General features: G+C 40.3%; 1 protein-coding gene across 9 annotated transcripts in view; it reads left to right on the top strand.

Moving 5' to 3' along the window:
* Positions 1 to 19,965, top strand: part of LOC140202628 (tubby-related protein 3-like) — a 101,338-nt gene that overhangs the window by 58,956 nt on the left and 22,417 nt on the right. For 8 of the 9 annotated variants that reach the window (XR_011887136.1, XR_011887137.1, XR_011887139.1 and 5 more), the window contains 5 exons: positions 753 to 914; positions 4,224 to 4,342; positions 10,863 to 11,060; positions 13,883 to 13,995; positions 17,311 to 17,425. Coding sequence is in view for 5 of the 9 variants with exons in the window: in XM_072267706.1 (XP_072123807.1) it covers positions 753 to 914; positions 4,224 to 4,342; positions 10,863 to 11,060; positions 13,883 to 13,995; positions 17,311 to 17,425 (707 nt within the window). In the remaining 4 variants the exon portion in view is untranslated. The remainder of the gene's footprint in view (positions 1 to 752; positions 915 to 4,223; positions 4,343 to 10,862; positions 11,061 to 13,882; positions 13,996 to 17,310; positions 17,426 to 19,965) is intronic. The other variant, XM_072267703.1, reaches the window with a different exon arrangement.

The following is a 19,965-nucleotide window of genomic DNA, read 5'->3' as shown; positions in this document are numbered from 1 at the left end:
CCCCACTAGTCACCGCCTGCCATTCTGAAAAGGTCCCATTTATTCCCACTCTTTTATCATGATTTAATGGAAACATAAATTCTAGCTAAATAGCAGTGTGAAAGGACATTAGCTCTTTCCCAACTCTTCCACAGGAAAGCATTTGTTGCTGATCTTTCTAAGTGTGAGACTTTTTAGAATACAGAAACAAAAATTATTCCTTTAAAGCTTATGGGACTTAAATTGTGTTGATGTTTCTGTCAGTGCAACTGTCAGATACCAACATTTTTAGGGTATTCTGACCAGGGTGTTGACAACACTCATTAGCTACGTTCAGATTGTACAAACGCTGTATTTGGAGAATCCTTATTTCATTCCCACTCTTCTCCCCAAAATAAGTTAAATTTCTGAAATAGCTGTGGGCACAAACTTAACATGCCCATATTTTAGCCCTTCAACAATCTGAAGGACACAGGATTTTTTTTGGATAAAGGTTTATTAACTTAGTGATACCTGATCAATCTGATTGTCTTTTCTTATTTTCATACTTCAGTAACGAAGTGGTATCTAAGCATTTCTCATGTATTTGTTGCCCTTAATTCAGAATGCAGCTACAGTAAGTAAGTAAGTTGGGTGGTTTTGCACGGTATATCATGCAAGAAATTTCAACAGTCCCTGTAGAGGTGTAGAATTATTACAAAACGGATAACCTTTGCTGACTATGTTGACCGTTCTTATCTATTACTACAATAACAATGTTTCTATCCCTCAAGGTAATGATGGGCCAGGATCCTTAATAAGCAGTGAAGTACAAGGTGTTCGTGACAGAATCCAAATCCTTTCCGTCGGCGAATCAGTGTCAGTCAGTGATGATGTTGAAGCACTCTTGGACTTGCCAGCTAAACCAGAAATCCAAGAAATAATGGAACAAAGAGGTAATAAAATTTCCTTTGTGTCATGTTTGATTTAGTTTTGTTTGGTGAAATCTAATGTAAAGAAAAATAATTAGCTGTGAACTTGCCAAACTAAAGGATAAATTAGATAGTAATTGTGTTTTCCTTTTTACCAAGTCTACTTCAAGAAGTTTGAATACCTATACTTGAATGCAGTTTACTACACAGGAAGTTTTGGAGTGATATCTTTTGGGTGAGAACTTAACCCAAGACCCTACCAATTATATTTTAACAGAATATTTGAAAATGTTGCATTGAAAAAAATGTATGCAGCTGCAGTAAAACTGATGCCTGAGACCTTAGTGTAATGAGTACTAAACTTTATTTTGCAGTAATATAGCTTAGCTAAGGAAAGCTTTTATAGAATTCTCAGGAAACTAAAGTTCCTTTCCGCAGTAACTAGTCACCGAAGATCAGGAAGATTTTTTTAGTCAGCTGCGATTCTAAGATTCCTATCCCACAATGCATTATTGACCCTAATGCCTTCTGGGCAATTAGAGATAGGCAGTAAGTACAGGCTCATTAGTTCTAACATCCCATTTATATGCATGTGTATTCATAGTGCAACTTCTTTTGGAAGCTATACATTGTTTTTACCTGTTCTTTCATTAGCTTGAACAACCTTCTTGAATGTTCTCTTAATTTCTTCCTTTCCAGTGGCAGTAGTCCATTCCTCAAATCAGTCTTTCCAGTGATGTTTAGCTTTTAATGGTTTTGTAACTGTTACAAATCTGCTTTCTAATTCAACTTGCTAATTATGCCCACCTTTATCAAGCAGTTGTGCATTAGAGTGAAACTTTTAGTGTAGGTCTTGGAAATAAAAGAATTGGATGAGAGGTGGAGTGAAGTCTGTATAATTCAAAGGTTAGTTGGTATTATTTATTATTGCTACATGTACTAAGATACAGTGAAAAGCTTTTGTTTGCATGTCATGTAGAAAAATCATTTCACATATAAGTGCATTGAAGTAGTACAAAAAGGAAAGAAATTGCACAATTTCACTACAGAGAAAACCCTGTGTAGGTAGACAAAGTATAAGGGCCATAGTAAGGTGGACTGAAAGAGCAGTAGTTATTCTTTCTTGTATATGGTCTGTTCAAGAGTCTTATAACAGCAGGATAGAAGCTGTCTTTGAGCCCAGTGGTATGTGTTTTCAAGCTTTGTGTCTTCTGTATGATGTTTGCATGTTGGCTGCTTTCTCAAGCTGGGGCAAATGTAGTTAGAGTCACTGAAATGTAGGGTGTTTTCTGTGATATACTAGGCTGCATTCACAATTCAATGCAATTTTTTGTGGTCATGAGCATAGCAGTTGCCATAACTCCATTCTGATCCAACAGTAAACCCAGCAGCTTGATGTTAAGTATATTTGTAAGAACATGACCTACAATACCATTAATGTCCATGAAATTGTTACTTTTACACCCCAGAAGTAAGTGGGATACTTTTCCTTTCTTTACTTGATTTTCTGGACAATCAAGAGCAATTGTTGGTTCCTTTTATAACTGAGCTGGTGCTCAGTACATATCATGTCCATTGCGAGTGAAATTCAGTTCCTTCGTGGCCTGAATTTAAGGAACCTTTTTTTTTGCACGTTTAAAATACCTGCATTGATATTCTTATTTAGCAGAAACTGTAAATTTAATTTAGAAATGTTACACTCAATTCCTCTAGCTGTCAGAAATTCCAGGCCTTTTTTATTTAATTGCTTGAGTTCATTTATTTGTATGGAAAATACAGTAAGCACCCTTATAGCTGACCATTTTTCTTTCTCAATCAAATCTTCAGTTTCCTTTCAAGAATTGAACGTTGGTTTTAATGGTTTGTACACTCTGCCATTCAGAGTGTTTTCCCGTGACCCTTAATTCTATTTGTAACTTTTGGTTTCATTGGCGTCTTTTGGTTTCATTTTGTTTTTCAGTCACCGTTTATCTACTTTAACTCCTCAGTATTTTGATATTTTAAATAAATTATCTTTTGACTATTCCAAATGCTGTATAAAAAGATCTATTTAAATTTTTCTTAAGCATAAACCAATAAAATTCTGTTGGGATCTTCTTGTTGTATTGGGCCAGTGGATGTGGTTCCCACAACTGTATAATTTTCCGGTTGCTGTCTTGAATACAAATTCAATATTAACCTTCATTTGCATTCCAAAGCATTAAACATTACCATTCATGTTTGCTTTTTCCTTTAGCATAATCTACATTTTTAGCTTTCTCTAAAGGTAAACGTTCTTCTGTTCCTTCTACCCATGTAATATAATTCCGTTTCCTGTTCCCTTACTTAAAAATATAATCAGAATCAGAACATGTTCCTGCATTGAATTATGTTATTTATCTGACCACCTAATTAAAATATCTTTTACATGGTTTACTGCGTCCTTGTTCCCCAAATCCCTTGCACCCCCTCAACAAATGAATTGATGTCATTGTGAATTTAAACATTGTTGTCAGATTGAAACTTTGTTTTAATAATAAAATAAATTATCCATTTCACGATATTCTGGAATCTTTATACACATTTACGGGACTTGTGTCTTAATCCATTTTTGTAATATCTATTATTTGCAAGGGTGTGATTTATAGTCTATTACTACCTGCCTTTGAGAAGCTGGTGATAAACCACTGCAGTGTGTGAAGATAATCCAACTATGGTATGCATGCAGTCAGTGTGTGCCATTTGTGAAGAAAATTTAAAGTGAGTCTAGAGAATTGTTTCAATGTAAAGCAATCATATTATAAATATTGGTTTACATTGATGTTGGTTTATTTGCATTCATCCTGATTTGTGTTTTCTAGGTTGTGTAAAGCTATTGAATAAGATATAGCACTTCCTCAAACCGCAAGTGGTTGTACCACACCTGTAATGTTACGTTTAAATTGCCTCACTTATTTGCTCCTCCATGAATTTCTGAATCCCGATACATTTTTAATGGGGCCTGCCCTAGACTAAGAGCAGTAAAATTAATCTCTTTACTGTAACACGAGATTCTGCAGATGCTGGAAATCTTGAGCAACACATAGATGACATGAAGGCTGGTATCGTTGTCGACAGCATAGAAGGTTTGACCTTCCAAAGTATATCACTTCACACTTTTCCGGATTGAACTCCGTCTGCCACTTCTCAGTGCAATGTGGTAGGGCAATTCAGAAAGTAACAATATTGGCCAACTTGGCCAATCTAATTGCTTTTAGGCAAAATCCATGTCATCTGTATTTATTTCAGTATATGAAGCCTTTATTTAAAATATCAAAATATTTAAATGTTGCTTCAATAATTTTATAAATACAGGAATCTCTGGAAGTATGAACTTTGAAGAAGATGATCAAGAGGAGAATGATAATACTTCAGGCTCTCAGAGTGATGAAAATGTCAGGCCCTCATCTGCTACCAACAAACAATCAGTCAAGGTGAGAGAATAATTCTGCTGATAACGGTCATGAACAACCCTTTGTGGTGGCTGCCAACATGACAATCCAAAACATTCCAGAAGGCCATATTTAAGGGTAACATATCCTGTTTTTTGTGATGGCCCTGTCATTTTCATTCTGACTGCATTCCAACTTTTGAATCTTCCCTGGAACAGTGAACAGTGCAGATTCAACAATTCCATTGAGTTCAGTAATGAAGAAATCAAAGTTCAAAGTTTTAAAGTCAATTTATTATCAAAGTACATATATGTCGCCATATCCTATCCTGAGATTCATTTTCTTGTGGGCATTCACAGTAGATACAAAGAAACATAATAGAATCAGAGAAAATCTACACACAAAGATGAACAAACAGCCAATGTGTAAAAGAAGACAAACTATGCAAATACAAAAAAAAAACAAAAAAAAAACTCCTAGGAAGGTAGGTTAAGTTTCAGATAATTACAAATTTATAATTCATTATGTTAAATGTAAACATGACCAAAAATAACATTTAAGCACAATAGTTTAATTCCTTTAAATCACTTTCCTACTTGGGAAGCTGAATGGTCTGAAGGTGGATAAGTCAACTGAACTGGATGGACTACACCCCAGAATTTTGAATGAGTTGGCTGAAAAGGTTGTGGAGACATTAACAGTGATCCTTGAAGAATCATGAGTCAGGAATGGTCCCAGGGGAGTGGAAAACTGCAAATGTCACTTCACTCTTTAAGAAGGGAGGGAAACAGGAAATTATGGGTAATAGACTGAGTTCAGTGGTTGGTAAGATATCAGAGTCTGCTATTAAGAATGAGGTTTCAGAGTAATGGACACTCAAGGGTGGCAGGGAAGAGAAGTGTGCGCAGTCACAATTACGACAGAGAAAGTACTCAGAAAGCTGAATAGGCTAAAAGTAGATAAATCTCCTGGACCAGATAGAATGCACCCTCGTGTTCTGAAGGAGGTAACTGTGGAGATTGCGGAGGCATTAGCGATGATCTTTCAAAAGTCGATAGATTCTGGCATGGTTCCGGAGGACTGGAAGATTGGAAATGTCACTCCGCTATTTAAGAAGGGGGCAAGGAAGCAAAAAGGAAATTATAGACCTGTTAGCTTGACATCCGTGGTTGGGAAGTTGTTGGAATCGATTGTCAAGGATGAGGTTACAGAGTACCTGGAGGCATATGACAAGATAGGCAGAACTCAGCATGGATTCCTTAAAGGAAAATCCTGCCTGACAAACCTATTACAATTTTTTGAGGAAATTACCAGTAGGCTAGACAAGGGAGATGCAGTGGATGTTGTATATTTGGATTTTCAGAAGGCCTTTGACAAGGTGCCACACATGAGGCTACTTAACAAGATAGGAGCCCACGGAATTATGGGAAAGTTACATACATGGATAGAGCGTTGGCTGATTGGCAGGAAACAGAGAGGGGGAATAAAGGGATCCTATTCTGGTTGGCTGCCGGTTACCAGTGGTGTTCCTCAGGGATCAGTGTTGGGGCCGCTTCTTTTTACATTGTACATCAACGATTTAGATTATGGAATAGATGGCTTTGTGGCTAAGTTTGCTGACGATACGAAGATAGGTGGAGGGGCCGGTAGTGCTGAGGAAACGGAGAGTCTGCAGAGAGACTTGGATAGATTGGAAGAACGGGCAGAGAAGTGGCAAAGGAAGTACAATGTTGGAAAGTGTATGGTTATGCACTTTGGCAGAAAAAATAAACGGGCAGACTATTATTTAAATGGGGAAAGAATTCAAAGTTCGGAGATGCAACGGGACTTGGGAGTCCTCGTACAGGATACCCTTAAAGTTAACCTCCAGGTTGAGTCAGTAGTGAAGAAGGCGAATGCAATGTTGGTATTCATTTCTAGAGGAATAGAGTATAGGAGCAGGGATGTGATGTTGAGGCTCTATAAGGCGCTGGTGAGACCTCACTTGGAGTACTGTGGGCAATTTTGGTCTCCTTATTTAAGAAAGGATGTGCTGACGTTGGAGAGGGTACAGAGAAGATTCACTAGAATGATTCCGCGAATGAGAGGGTTAACATATGAGGAACGTTTGTCCGCTCTTGGACTGTATTCCTTGGAGTTTAGAAGAATGAGGGGAGACCTCACAGAAACATTTCGAATGTTAAAAGGCATGGACAGAGTGGATGTGGCAAAGTTGTTTCCCATGATGGGGGAGTCTAGTACGAGAGGGCATGACTTAAGGATTGAAGGGCGCCCTTTCAGAACAGAAATGCAAAGAAATTTTTTTAGTCAGAGGGTGGTGAATCTATGGAATTTGTTGCCACGGCAGCAGTGAAGGCCAAGTCATTGGGTGTACTTAAGGCAGAGATTAATAGGTATCTGAGTAGCCAGGGCATCAAAGGTTATGGTGAGAAGGCAGGGGAGTGGGACTAAATAGGAGAAAATGGATCAGCTCATGATAAAATGGCGGAGCAGACTCGATGGGCTGAATGGCCTACTTCTGCTCCTTTGTCTTATGGTTTTATGTCTTATGGTCTTATGATAAAATAGGCTGAAGTCAGCATGGTGCCCTTAAGGGAGATCCTGTGTAAATCTGTTAGAATTCTTTGAGGAAGTAGCAAGCAAGATAAACAAAGCAGAGTCAGTGGATATTGTTTACTTGGACTTTAAGAAAATCTAACAATGCACCACACAAGATGCTGCTAAACAAGTTAAGAGCCCATGATATTGCAGGAAAGATACTAGCTTAGATAGAAGCTTGGCTGTCAGACAGGAGGCAAACAGTTGGAATAAAGGGGTTCTTTTCTAATTGGCTGCTAGTGACTAGTGGAGTTTCACAGGGGTTTGTGTTGGTACTGCTATTTTTCATGATATATGTCAATGATTTGGATGGTGGAATTGATGGTTTTGTGGCCAAGTTTGCGAATGATACAAAGATAGGTGGAGGGATAGATGATGTTGATGAAGCATGGAGTCTGTAGAAGCACTTGGACAGGTTGGGAGAATGGGAAAAATAGTGGCAGAAGGATTACAACATAGGGAAATGTATGGTCATGGAGTAAAGGAGTAGAATATTTTCCAAACGGGGAGAGAATTCATAAATCAGAAGTGCAAGGGGACTTGGGAGTCCTAGTGCATGCAGGATTCCTTAAAATCAACTTGCAGTTTGAGTCAGTAGTAAGGAAGGCAAATGCAATGTTAGTAATCATTTTGAGTGGATTCGAGTATGAATACATGGATGTAATGCTGAGGCTTTATAAGCTGTTGATCAGACCACTTTTGGAGTGTTGTGAGCAGTTTTGGGCCCCACATCTAAGTAAAGATGTGTTGGCATTGGAGAGAATTCAGAGGAGGTTTGTAATAATTATCCTGGGAATGAAATGGTTAATGTATTAGAAGCATTTGAAGCTCAAGCCTGAACAGAAAGTTGTGGAGTCCTAAGTCACTAGGTATGTTTAAGGCAGAGGTTGGTAGGTTCTTGATTAGTAAGGGTGTCAAAGGTTATGGGGAGAGGGAAGGAAATTGGATTGGGAGAGAATAATAAGGCAGCCACGATGAAATGCTGGAGCAGACCTGGTGGGATGAATAGCTAATTCTGCTCCTATGGTTTATGGCTTATTGTCCTGGATTTTGATGTAAATTGCAAAAATCTGGGACTTGGGTGCATGTAGAAAATGCAGTGGTTCCAAAGTTACTATCAGTAGCGCAACACACCCAAAATGCTGGAGGAAGTCAGCAGGTCAGGCAGCATCTATGGAAATGAATAAACAGTGGATGTTTTGAAAGGCCCTTCTTCAGGACTGGAAAGAAAGGTGGAAGACACCAGAATAATAAGGTGGGGGAGGGGAAGGAGGATTAGCTGGAAAGTGACAGGTGAAGCCAGGTTGGTGGGAAAGGTGAAGACCTGGAGAAGAAGGAAATTGATAGGAGAAGAGAGTGGACCACCATAGGAGAAAGGGAAGAAGGAGGGGCACCAGGGGAGATGAGAGGCAGGTGAGGAGAAGAAGTAAGAGGCCAGAGAGGTGAATAGAAAAAGAGGGAAGGTGGAAGAAAAAAAATGCTGAAAAGAGAAATCAATGTTCATGCTATCAGGTTGGAGGCTACCTAGACAGGATATAAGGTGTTACTCCTCCACCCTGAGAGTAGCCCCATTGTGGCAGAAGTGGAGGCTGTGGACTGACATGTTGGAATGGGAATGAGAATAGGAATTAAAATATTTGGCCACCGGTAAAATTCCGCTTCTGGCAGATGGAGCAAAGTTGTTTGTCAAAGCAGTCTCCGAATTTACATCGGATTTCACCGATGTGGAGGATGCCGTATCAGGAGCACCAGATTCAAATGATGACCCCCAACAGGATTGCAGGTAATGTGTTGTCTCACCTGGAAGGTCTAATTGGTGCCCTGAATGGAGGTAAGGAAGGAGGTGAATAGGCAGGTGTAGTAGTTCTGTTGCCTAGGGATATGTGCCAGGAGGAACATTAGTAGGGTGGGATGAATGGACAAGGGAATCATGGAGGGAGCGATCCCTGCAGAAAGCAGAGAGTGGTGGTGGGGGGGGGCGGTGGTAGAGGTAAAGATGCATTCCATGGTAGATTACGTTGAAGATGGCGGAAGTTGCGGAGAATGATGCATTGGATGCAGAGGTTTGTGTGGTAATGTGTAAGATGAGCAAATCTGTCTTTGTTATGGTGGTGGGAAGATGGGGTGAGTGTGGATATATGGGCAATGGAGGAGATGTGGATGAGGGGAGCATCAAAGGCAGAGGAAGGGAAATTCTGTTCTTTGGAGAAGGAGGATATCTGATGTCCTGGAAAGGAAAGCCTCATCCTGGGAATACATGCGGTAGAGACGAAGGAACTGAGAAAAGGGAATAGCATTTTTACAGATTCAGGGTGGGAAAGAAGTATAGTCAAGGTAGCCATGGGAATTGGTAGACTTATAAGAGAAGTTGATAGGCAGTTTGTCTCCACAGATGGAGACAAGTATATCGAGAAAGGGGAGACAGGTGTCAGAAATGGACCAAGTGAATTTAAGGGCAGGGTGGAAGTTGAAGACAAAATTGATGAAATTGATAAGCTCAGCATGGGTGCATGAAGCAGCACCAAGACAGTTGTCAATGTAGCACATGAGCAGTTGGGGAGCATTACCAGGGAAAGCTTGGAACATGGACTTTTCTACATAGCCAACGAAAAGGCAGGCATAGTTAGGGCCCATGCTGGTGTCCATAGCTACCCCTTGAGTTTGAAGAAATTATTGAGGATGAGGTCCAAGTTCGGGAGGAGGGTGGTGGTGGAGGGGAACTGGTTGCATCTTTTGTCAGGAAAAAAGTGGAGAGCTGTAAGGCCTTCCTGATGGGGGACAGAAGCTTATCGGGACTGGACATCCATGGTGAAAATGAGGCAGTCAGAGCCAGGGAATTGAAAGTTTTTGAGGAAATCAAGAGAATGTAAAGTTTTGAGGATGTAGGTGGAAAAGGACTGAATCAAGGAGGAAAGAATGGAAGTTGAGGTATGTGGACACGAGTTCAGTGGGGTAGGGGCAGACAGAGATAATGGGCCTACCCAGATAGTCAGATTTGTGTTATCAGTAAGATGATGGATTCTTCAGTTTGTTGCACTACTGCCTCCTGCATGGAGACCAATGGAAAAGCTGATTCTTGCTTAGAGGACTCAAATTTACACTGGGGGAATTGACTCTGGAATCCTGGACCAGGTTGACCTATTGCAGAATTTGTGACTTTGATGTTGATGAAGCTTGGGAAGGTGCACAAAAGATGAGAAGGTTAGCTACTTTATTTTTGACTTAATGTTTTAACCATTTTAATATACATTTTATTTTACTTATTTTTTATTAATTTTAATAGAAGTTCGGTATTGGGTGACTACTTTTATTGATTGTTGTGTAGCAGGTTCCTCCAGCAAAATTTGGGCCACTATGTTTTCATGCCCTGGACCACAGTAATCAAATTTAACTGGTGAGATGAGTTGTATATGTACTATTGCTGACCATTTGGTGTCTCACAAGAGATAAATTTGAGCAAACTTAAGCTGAAGGATATAAGGGTGATCTAAATTTCATATGGATTTATTTTATGTGAAAAGTTATGTCACAAGTCATTTCTTTATTAATATCTTTGAGTAAAGGCCTGGCCTTTTCTGCTGGAAAATACATGTGTATGGGTTGAGTAGGTAGTAGCGAAGGACTCTTGTGATGTGTTAGTATTAATTGGGCATTCACTTAGTCAAGTTGTCAGAAGGCCTAGCAAGTTAGAACCTTTGTGGAAGGAAATCTGGAGGGGAGTGGGGTGGGAAATGAAATTTCCATAAAAGAAATTAGTACCGAATCTTGAATTTGCTTAAAAAAATAGGTGTTTTGCTGATGTGAGGAAATCTTCATCAAGGCAGTCTGTACAACTAAGGCAGAATGTCAGAATGAAAGAATTTCTGTCCTCCAGGTGTTCTTTTGGCTTAAAATTCTGGACAGCCTTGGATGAACTGCTGGGATTTAAAACACTGATAATATTGAGCTCTTCCCTTATAATTAGCAGGAACCAGCAACTGCTTCACTTCATTCTCCAGGATCTGGCTTAAACTTGGATGCGGACAACTTGGAGGAATTTGTGCTGAGACCTGCTCCTCGGGGAATAACGATCCAATGCAGGATCACACGGGACAAGAAAGGAATGGACCGTGGTCTCTATCCAACATACTTCATGCATCTTGAGCGGGATGATGGCAAGAAGGTGAGACAACTTTTGCTGCTTATTCTACACTTAAATGGAAGCAAAGCAAAATTTAAATTCAGCAGTTCTAACAATGATAATAGCACTCAAGCTTTAGTAGTCACTCTGTAATTGGCTGATTTATATCCTGTAAAAAAATTATGTTTGCAGTGTAAACTGTCCACACACACACCAGAACTGTGCAATGTAAATTAGCACAAAATTGGAATTTTGACACGGAGCAAAGTTAGCTGGTGTGACCATAGTCATGGAGTCGTAGAAAAGTACAGCACAGAAACAGACCCTTTGGCAAAATCTAGTCTGTGCTGAACCGTTTAAGCTACCTACTTTCATTGACCTACACAGGCACCATAACACTCCATACCTCTGCTATCATGTACCTATCCAAACTTCTCTTAAATATTGAACTTGAGCTTGCATGTACCAGTTGCGCTGACAGCGCGTTCCACACTCTCACGACTCTCTAAATGAAGATGTTTCCCTCATATTCCCCTTGAACTTTTAACCTTTCACCCTTAATCCATGAACTCTAGGTGTAGTCCCACCCAACTTCGGTGGAAAAAGCCTGCTTACATTTACCCTATCTATACCCCTCATAATTTTGTATACAGGTTTCCCCCGCCAGCCGAAGGTAGAGTGTTCCTATGAAACGGTTCATAAGCCAAAATGTCATAAAGCGAAGAAGCAATTACCATTTATTTATGTGGGAAAAATTTGTGAGCGTTCGCAGACCCAAAAATAACCTAACAAATCATGCCAAATAGCACATAAAACCTAAAATAACAGTAACATATACTAAAAGCAGGAATGGTATGATAAATACAGAGCATATATAAAGTAGAAATACTTTTCCACAATCATTACTGCACTGTTCTCCGTAGCGAAAATCTCATGCAAGCGCCGTCGACAGAAACACGGCGCAAGCACTCTCCAGTAACCTTTAAGCTATGAAGCTGCCAAATCTTACCAAATAACACAGCCTATATAAAGTAGAAATAATGTATGTACAGTGTAGTATCACTTACTGGAATTGGTTCAGCGCCAAGCACACTGATGATAGTGTGTTAGACTGAATCATCGCAGGTTGGGGTGGTGCAGTGGCCCCACCCTCCAGGCTGCCAACAGATACGGAACCGCCAAGCATGCAGGGGTCCAGTGGTAGCCGGGAGGCATCCAGCACATCTCTAAGAAAAAAGCCAAAATAAACATCTTAATTAATTACGTGTCGGGTGGCACCTAATTAATTAGCATGTTTATTTTGGCTTTTTTCTTAAAAATGTGCTGTATGCCTCCCAGCTACCGCTGCATTCTCCGCGAATCGCGGGGTGGTGGGACACTGGGGTGTCATCTAGTCGTCTGTTTCCATTAGAGCAGGCGGCTCATCTTCTCCTATGACTGCCTGCCTCAATGTCAAAGGTGGAGGTTCGTTGTCTGCTGTGGCTGATGCGGAAGGCTTGCTTGACTGCTGAGCCTCGTGCATTTTTCTATCACACAGTTCTTTGTAAGGACTCAAAACATCCTGCAAATATCCCCTAAACCTACGTACCCTTTCAAAATTAATGTCGTACTTTATCATTGCAGTGAAAATCTCACGCAGTTGCTTCACGTTCAGTTCCTGGACGACCTCACTTTCGGTCCATTCGCTACTGTATTCAGTTTCAATTGTTAACCTTTCCTCTTCCAATTGCATCAGCTCTTCATCTATCAGTTCTTGGTCATGGGATGCCAAAACCTCTTCAACATCATGTTCGTCAGCTACCACAAGCCAAACTTACTTAGTCCTTACTTTGTTCACCACAATCGAAACGCTTAATTATGTCTAGTTTTACGCTAAGTGTAACACCCTTACAAGTTCTTTTAGGCTTTTCCAATACCTTAGAACTCATCTTGCAAACGGCTGCTCACAGGCACGTGTTTAAGCAATGCCGGCGAGAATGCAATTCCGAATCCGGGGGAGAGCGGCTGCTGCCTTTTATCACGTGCTGATTTTTTCGTGCGCTGATTTTCCCTGTGCGCTGCTTTTTTTTGGTAACAGTGAACACACCTTCTGAAAGCAAAAACAGGGTACTAATGTAGGTCTTTCGTAACTGTGAGGTTTCGTAAAGCGAACGTTCGAAAAGCGGGGGACACCTGTACCTCTATCAAATCTCCCCTTACTTTCCTACATTCCAAGGAATAAGTTCTAACCTATTCGGTCTTGTAACTCGGGTACCCCAATCCCAGCAACATCCTTGTAAATGGAGCAAGATTTTGATTGTTTTTTTTCTTTAAAAATGCAAGTTGGAGTTGTATAATAGAGAATATGACAACAAAATAATATCTATAAGGCTCAGATAGTGACATGTTTTGAATTGGATTTTACATTGCCGGCATAATACTTTCATTGAGCTGAGAATTTGATAATGCAGTAATAAGAATAAGCAAAATCTAATGTGCTGAATTTGCAGACGAGTTTTTTTTTTCAGATCAGTTTTTGTGAGTTGGTACGAGTACTTCCTTTTGTCATGTTCTTCCGGCAGTGCGGAGAAAGCTTTATTCTGCCTCTGACGTGAGAATTTTTAGAGGTGCCCAGGGTGTGAAGGGATGATTTTCCAACTTATGGTTCCTGTGGGAACTTTGTATATCCTACTGGAAATATTTCAGACTGAAAGCCGTTAGTATGAAAGGTTGCAAACTGTAGCACTAGTTCATCACCTAATGAACATATTAAATAACTCAATAATCTTGAAAAATAATTTTTATTGACTGCTGTATGACTAAAGAAAGGTAAATTGAAGGTACTAATTATGAAAAGAACAATTCTTAAATATGCTGTTTTTCAGTTGTTTTTATTAGCTGGAAGAAAAAGGAAAAAAAGCAAAACTTCGAATTATTTAATATCGGTTGATGCAACAGACTTATCTCGAGAAGCTGAGAGCTACATAGGGAAATTAAGGTTAGTGAATTTCAATGAGTGGGTGATATGTACTATAGTTTACAAAATCCAGTATAAATATATATAAAAATAAAAGTATATAGATTTTTGTATAGAGATTTAACTTTGCATCAAAAATTAATGTATCATCAACAATTAATTTATATCATTAATTGATGAAATACCAAATAGTTACTCATTAGTTTTGAATAGTTTGAGTTTAATTGATGTAGTTCAGTTGGGTTCTCAAGTGAACAATTTTCTGGTGGGGAAAGCTTTTGGGAAAGAATAATTGTAAAGCTTAGTTTTGTTATGGAAACAGACGTTTAGAATAAAATTTTTAATCAGAAAAGCATGAATGCAGTCGTTAGGAATTGGAACTGAAGCTCAGTCACAATGCCATAAGTGATGACTGGACAGTTTTTCATGAGGTGAATTAGGTGCATATGAGCAAATCTTTGAAGGTGGAAGGACAGGTTAAAAATGCAACACGAAAAAAGTATGTCAGATCATAGACTTAATAAATAGATCAAAGAGTGCACAAATAAGGAAGTTTGGTTGACCACCTACAAAAAAACTGGTTCCACTAAAGCATTATTGTGTTCTATTCTGGATACTTCACCACTGGAAGGATACAACTGCTTTAGATTGTGTACAAAACTGATGTAATGGAATGATTGCAGCATTAGACTTCAGTGAAATCAAGAGACTGGAAAAGCTGAGGTTGTTTCCTCAGAGTAGATAAGGTTGCAATGTGATTTGCTGGAAGTGTTTAAAATTCAGACAAGTGAATTGTATGAGACTATTTTCATTGATTTTAGGATGGAGAATCAGAGGACTTAGCTTTAAGATGATTAACAAATGAATTAAAGGTGACAAAACATTAAAAAGACGTGGCTAGAAGTTGTGATCTGGAATTCACTGTCTAAAAGAGTTGTTGAAGCAATGTCAATAAAAGGCATTTAATATTTTCTTAAAATTTATAAAAAAAAACTATGGGGAAACATTCTGTGAAATTGGGTCTAATTGATTGTTCTTGCAATAAATATTAGATTGGGCTCCTATGTCTCCTATGCTATAGTATTATAATTCTTCTTGACACGATCTGGAAGTGGTTCTTACTGATTGAAGTCAAGTGTAAACGTTTTTTTTCTCTGTATATAATGTTGCTAAAAAAAAAAGTGCAGTGGGTAAAACTAATCATCATCTCCTGAGGATGAGCCGTGACTCCAAAAAGTACAATACACTATTAATCGATAGAGTTTGCACTCTTAAATCGTTTTCTTTGGGATTTGCTGAATAAATGGGAATACCCTAGTGTGATTTGGGAATCTAAAAACATATGCTGTAAATGATGCCTATTATTGTAACAACACACATCAAAGTTGCTGGTGAACGCAGCAGGTCAGGCAGCATCTCTAGGAAGAGGTATAGTCGACATTTCAGGCTGGGACTCTTTGTCAGGACTAACTGAAGGAAGAGCTAGTAAGAGATTTGAAAGTGGGAGGGGGAGATCCAAAATGATAGGAGAAAGCAGGAGGGGGAGGGATGGAGCCAAGAGCTGGACAGGTGATTGGCAAAGGGGATATGAGAGGATCATGGGACAGGAGGCCCAGGGAGAAGGAAAAAGGAGTGGGGGGGGGGAACCCAGAGGATGGGCAAGGGGTATAGTCAGAGGGACAGAGGGAGAAAAAGGAGAGTGAGAGAAAGAATGTGTGTATATAAATAACGGATGGGGTACGAGGAGGAGGTGGGGCATTAGCGGAAGTTAGAGAAGTCAATGTTCATGCCATCGGGTTGGAGGCTACCCAGACGGAATATAAGATGTCGTTCCTCCAACCTAAGTGTGGCTTCATCTTTACAGTAGAGGAGGCCGTGGATAGACATGTCAGAATGGGAATGGGATGTGGAATTAAAATGTGTGGCCACTGGGAGATCCTGCTTTCTCTGGCGGACAGAGCGTAGGTGTTCAGCAAAACGATCTCCCAGTCTGCGTCGGGTCTCGCCAATATATAGGCCACATCGGGAGGACCGGACTATATCACCCCAGCCGACTCACAGGTGAAGTGTCGCCTCACCTGGAAGGACTGTCTGGGGCCCTGAATGGTGGTAAGGGAGGAAGTGTAAGGGCATGTGTAGCACTTGTTCCGCTTACAAGGATAAGTGCCAGGAGGGAGATCACTGGGGAGGGATGGGGGAGATGAATGGACAAGGGAGTCGTGTAGGGAGCGATCCCTGCGGAAAGCGGGGGGAGGGAAAGATGTGCTTAGTGGTGGGATCCCGTTGGAGGTGGCGGAAGTTATGGAGAATAATATGTTGGACCCGGAGGCTGGTGGGGTGGTAGGTGAAGACCAGGGGAACCCTATTCCTAGTGGGGTGGCAGGAAGATGAAGTGAGAGCAGACGTGCGTGAAATGGGGGAGATGCGTTTGAGAGCAGAGTTGATGGTCTGATCTCCCTCCTGGCACTTATCCTTGTAAGCGGAACAAGTGCTATACATGCCCTTACACTTCCTCCCTTACCAACATTCAGGGCCGCCAGATAGTCCTTCCAGGTGAGGCGATACTTCACCTTGTGAGTCGGCTGGGGTGATATACTGCGTCCGGTGCTCCCGATGTGGCCTTCTATATATTGGCGAGACCCGACGCAGACTGGGAGATCGTTTTGCTGAACACTTACGCTCTGTCTGCCAGAGAAAGCAGGATCTCCCAGTGGCCACACATTTTAATTCCACATCCCATTCCCATTCTGATATGTCTATCCACGGCCTCCTCTACTGTAAAGATGAAACCACACACAGGTTGGAGGAGCAACATCTTATATTCCGTCTGGGTAGCCTCCAACCTGATGGCATGAACATTGACTTCTCTAACTTCCGCTAATGCCCCACCTCCCCCTTGTACCCCATCTGTTATTTATATACACACATTCTTTCTCTCACTCTCCTTTTTGTCCCTCTGACTATACCCCTTGCCCATCCTCTGGGTTTCCCCCCCTTCCCCCTTTTTCCTTCTCCCTGGGCCTCCTGTCCCATGATCCTCTCAAATCCCTTTTGCCAATCACCTGTCCAGCTCTTGGCTCCATCTCTCCCCCTCCTGTCTTCTCCTATCATTTTGGATCTCCCCCTCCCCCTCCCACTTTCAAACCTCTTACTAGCTCTTCCTTCAGTTAGTCCTGACGAAGGGTCTCAGCCCGAAACGTCGACTGTACCTCTTCCTAGAGATGCTGCCTGACCTGCTGCATTCACCAGCAACTTTGATGTGTGTTGCTTGAATTTCCAGCATCTGCAGAATTCCTCATGTATGCCTATTATTGTGTTGGTTTTCTTTTCAATTAGGTCAAATTTAATGGGAACGAAGTTTACAATCTATGATAATGGAATAAATCCTGCAAAAGCAGTTGGATTACTTGATGAAGCCAATACCAGGCAAGAATTAGCTGCAATTTGCTATGTAAGTGTATCGTATTTTATCATTCCAAGAACAGTTGATTACTTTTGCCAGTCTTCAAAAGAGTAGCTTAAATCTTCCAAGTGCCTCATAGATGAATAAGTATTTTGAATTTCTTTTTGTAAACATGTCCTGAAAATTGTGTAATTGTTTTTATTGCTTAGAAGTTAAATAAGTTGCCATTATTAGCCAGTAAAATAATATGGACTCCCAAAGATGAATGTAATTTTATGTCATAATGCAAAGATGTTGTGATATGGAGCTAGCTGCTACAAGATGTAACCATTTGAAACCTAGGTACAATGTTTAAGTTGAGTGAGCCTGTGCATGGAATAATCAAGCAACAGTCTGACATAGTTGTCCTCACAGAATCGTGTCAAACTTTCCTTAATAATTCTTGCATGTATTCTGTCCCACTGACATAGCAGAATCACCAGGAGCAGTACGGTAGAATACACGTGGGAAGGTATAGCCTGGTGGTCTTCAACATGTTCTCCAAACCTCTTGAAGTCTTATGACATCAAGTCAAAAATGGTCAAGAGAACATCTTCTCATTATCATTTCACGTACTCACTTAGCTGTTGAAAGCAGTAAAAATATGAATTGTACTCTGATTTGTAAACTTGAATGTCCAATACTAAAAGTAGTGGTGGTACTGCTCCTGGTATACTTATCTGAGTTTAGAAGAGCACAGCTGCTCGGTTGTTCTGTGGCAGGAAGTAAATGAAATGACATTCAGATTAACCCATTTATCTTTCACCAGTTTTACCTATGGAAGATGCATCTGTCCATGAAAGAAATGGCCAAATTGATCCCTGTGTAGATCATGTGAAGAGAAAGTCTTGACTTCACTCTAAGGACGTCCTCCATTATGTCGTTTAGCATTACTCAAAAATGGCCCTAAGTGGCAACAAAAATGTAACTTACCACAATCTGTAACATCACAGCATGGCACATCTCTTGCTGTATAGCTATTAGTCAAAGCAGGGAATAAACCATGATTCAATGAGAAGTGCAGAGGAGCATGCCAGGAGCAACACCTGAAAATGAGGTGCTAATCTGGTGAGCCTGCAACACTCAGCTCCAGATCTCATCGCAATTTTTGTCCAGATGTGGACAGCTACATTCCTAAATAGCTGAGAGGGACTTGCTGTAACATGGGGTAAACGTTGCACTAAGTATGACCATCAAGGAACCTGAGAGAGGCATGTGAGATTTTGGAAAATATAGACGAAGTGAGTAGTCAGAATCGCTTCCCCTTGGTATGGCCATTGGTTTAAGGTGAAGGGAAAGAGTTTTAAAGGAATCTGAGGACTAGGTTTTACACAGACTGGTTGGTATCTGGACTATGCCACCAGAAGAAATGTTGGAAACTGATACAATCACGACATTTAAGAGACATTTAGACATGCACAGAAGATTATTGACCAAATGTGGGCATATCTGCTTAGTGTACATAGGCAGAAAGGTCAGATTGGATTTGATAGGCCAAAGGGCCTGTTTCTGTGCTGTACAACTCTGACTCTATAAATTACTGGAGGAGTTTCTCAAGGGATTATTCAGAAGAGAGATGTTTATCAATAACTTCACATTGTACTAACCTTATTGCAATTCTTCAATGAAGGATCTCTAACCTGAAATGTTGACTGTTTCTCACTCAACAGATGATGCCTGACCTGACATTTCTTTGAATTTTCTGTTTTTTTTGTTTTGAATTGAATTGAATTGGTTTATTATTGCCATGTGTCCCGAGGTACTATGTAAAGCTTATTTTACACACTGTTTATACAGATCAAATCGTTACACATTGCATTGAGGTAGTCCAAGATCAAACAATAACAGTGTAGAATAAAGTGCAACAGCTACTGCAACCTCTTGGTTATTTTCATTTTCTTTTAACCTACTTTCTTCCTATATGAATTATCCTTAACCCTACTATCTTCCCCATACATTTGCCACTTTTAATGTTCATTTGGACCTTGGCTTCAACCATTAAGTGGTTTCATGTCCCAGCATTTCATTTGTTGTCACAGTTAAACCATGGCTCGGACTTATTCAAAAAATTATGACCATTGAGACTTTTTTTCTAATTTAGCCCTAACACCCCTTGACAACTTTGCTGTCTTCCTGACTCTGACATAAACCAAAGCATTTATCATATCCTGCTATGCTCCAACTACCACCCCATTTCTGGTCAGCCTCCACATCCAAGTGCTACAGTCAGAATTCAGGCTGTCCTTAAAGGTTGCAACTACATTGCAGATCCAGTTTATTTTTGTACACCAATTTTCAAATTAACCTCATTCTAATCCTGCACTTCCCCTGAGGTATATCTGAAGTCAGAAAGAGCATGATGAGATTTTGCTGCTCTTTTATGTGAGAGTGTTTGCAATTCACATGCAGCACAGTGACTTTGGGCTAAAGATATCAAGACGGTCGAACCTGCTTTCATACATCACCAACAGTCACGGTAAACAGTGCAATAAACGCGCAACCTTTTGAGCCTTGATAGAAGCTTTTTTCTTTAATCTAAAATAATTAAT

Source organism: Mobula birostris, chromosome 9 (assembly GCF_030028105.1).
Source record: "Mobula birostris isolate sMobBir1 chromosome 9, sMobBir1.hap1, whole genome shotgun sequence".
NCBI lineage: Eukaryota > Metazoa > Chordata > Chondrichthyes > Myliobatiformes > Myliobatidae > Mobula > Mobula birostris.
The sequence above is the reverse complement of the archived record's forward strand: the minus strand, read 5'-3'. Positions and strand labels throughout refer to the sequence as shown.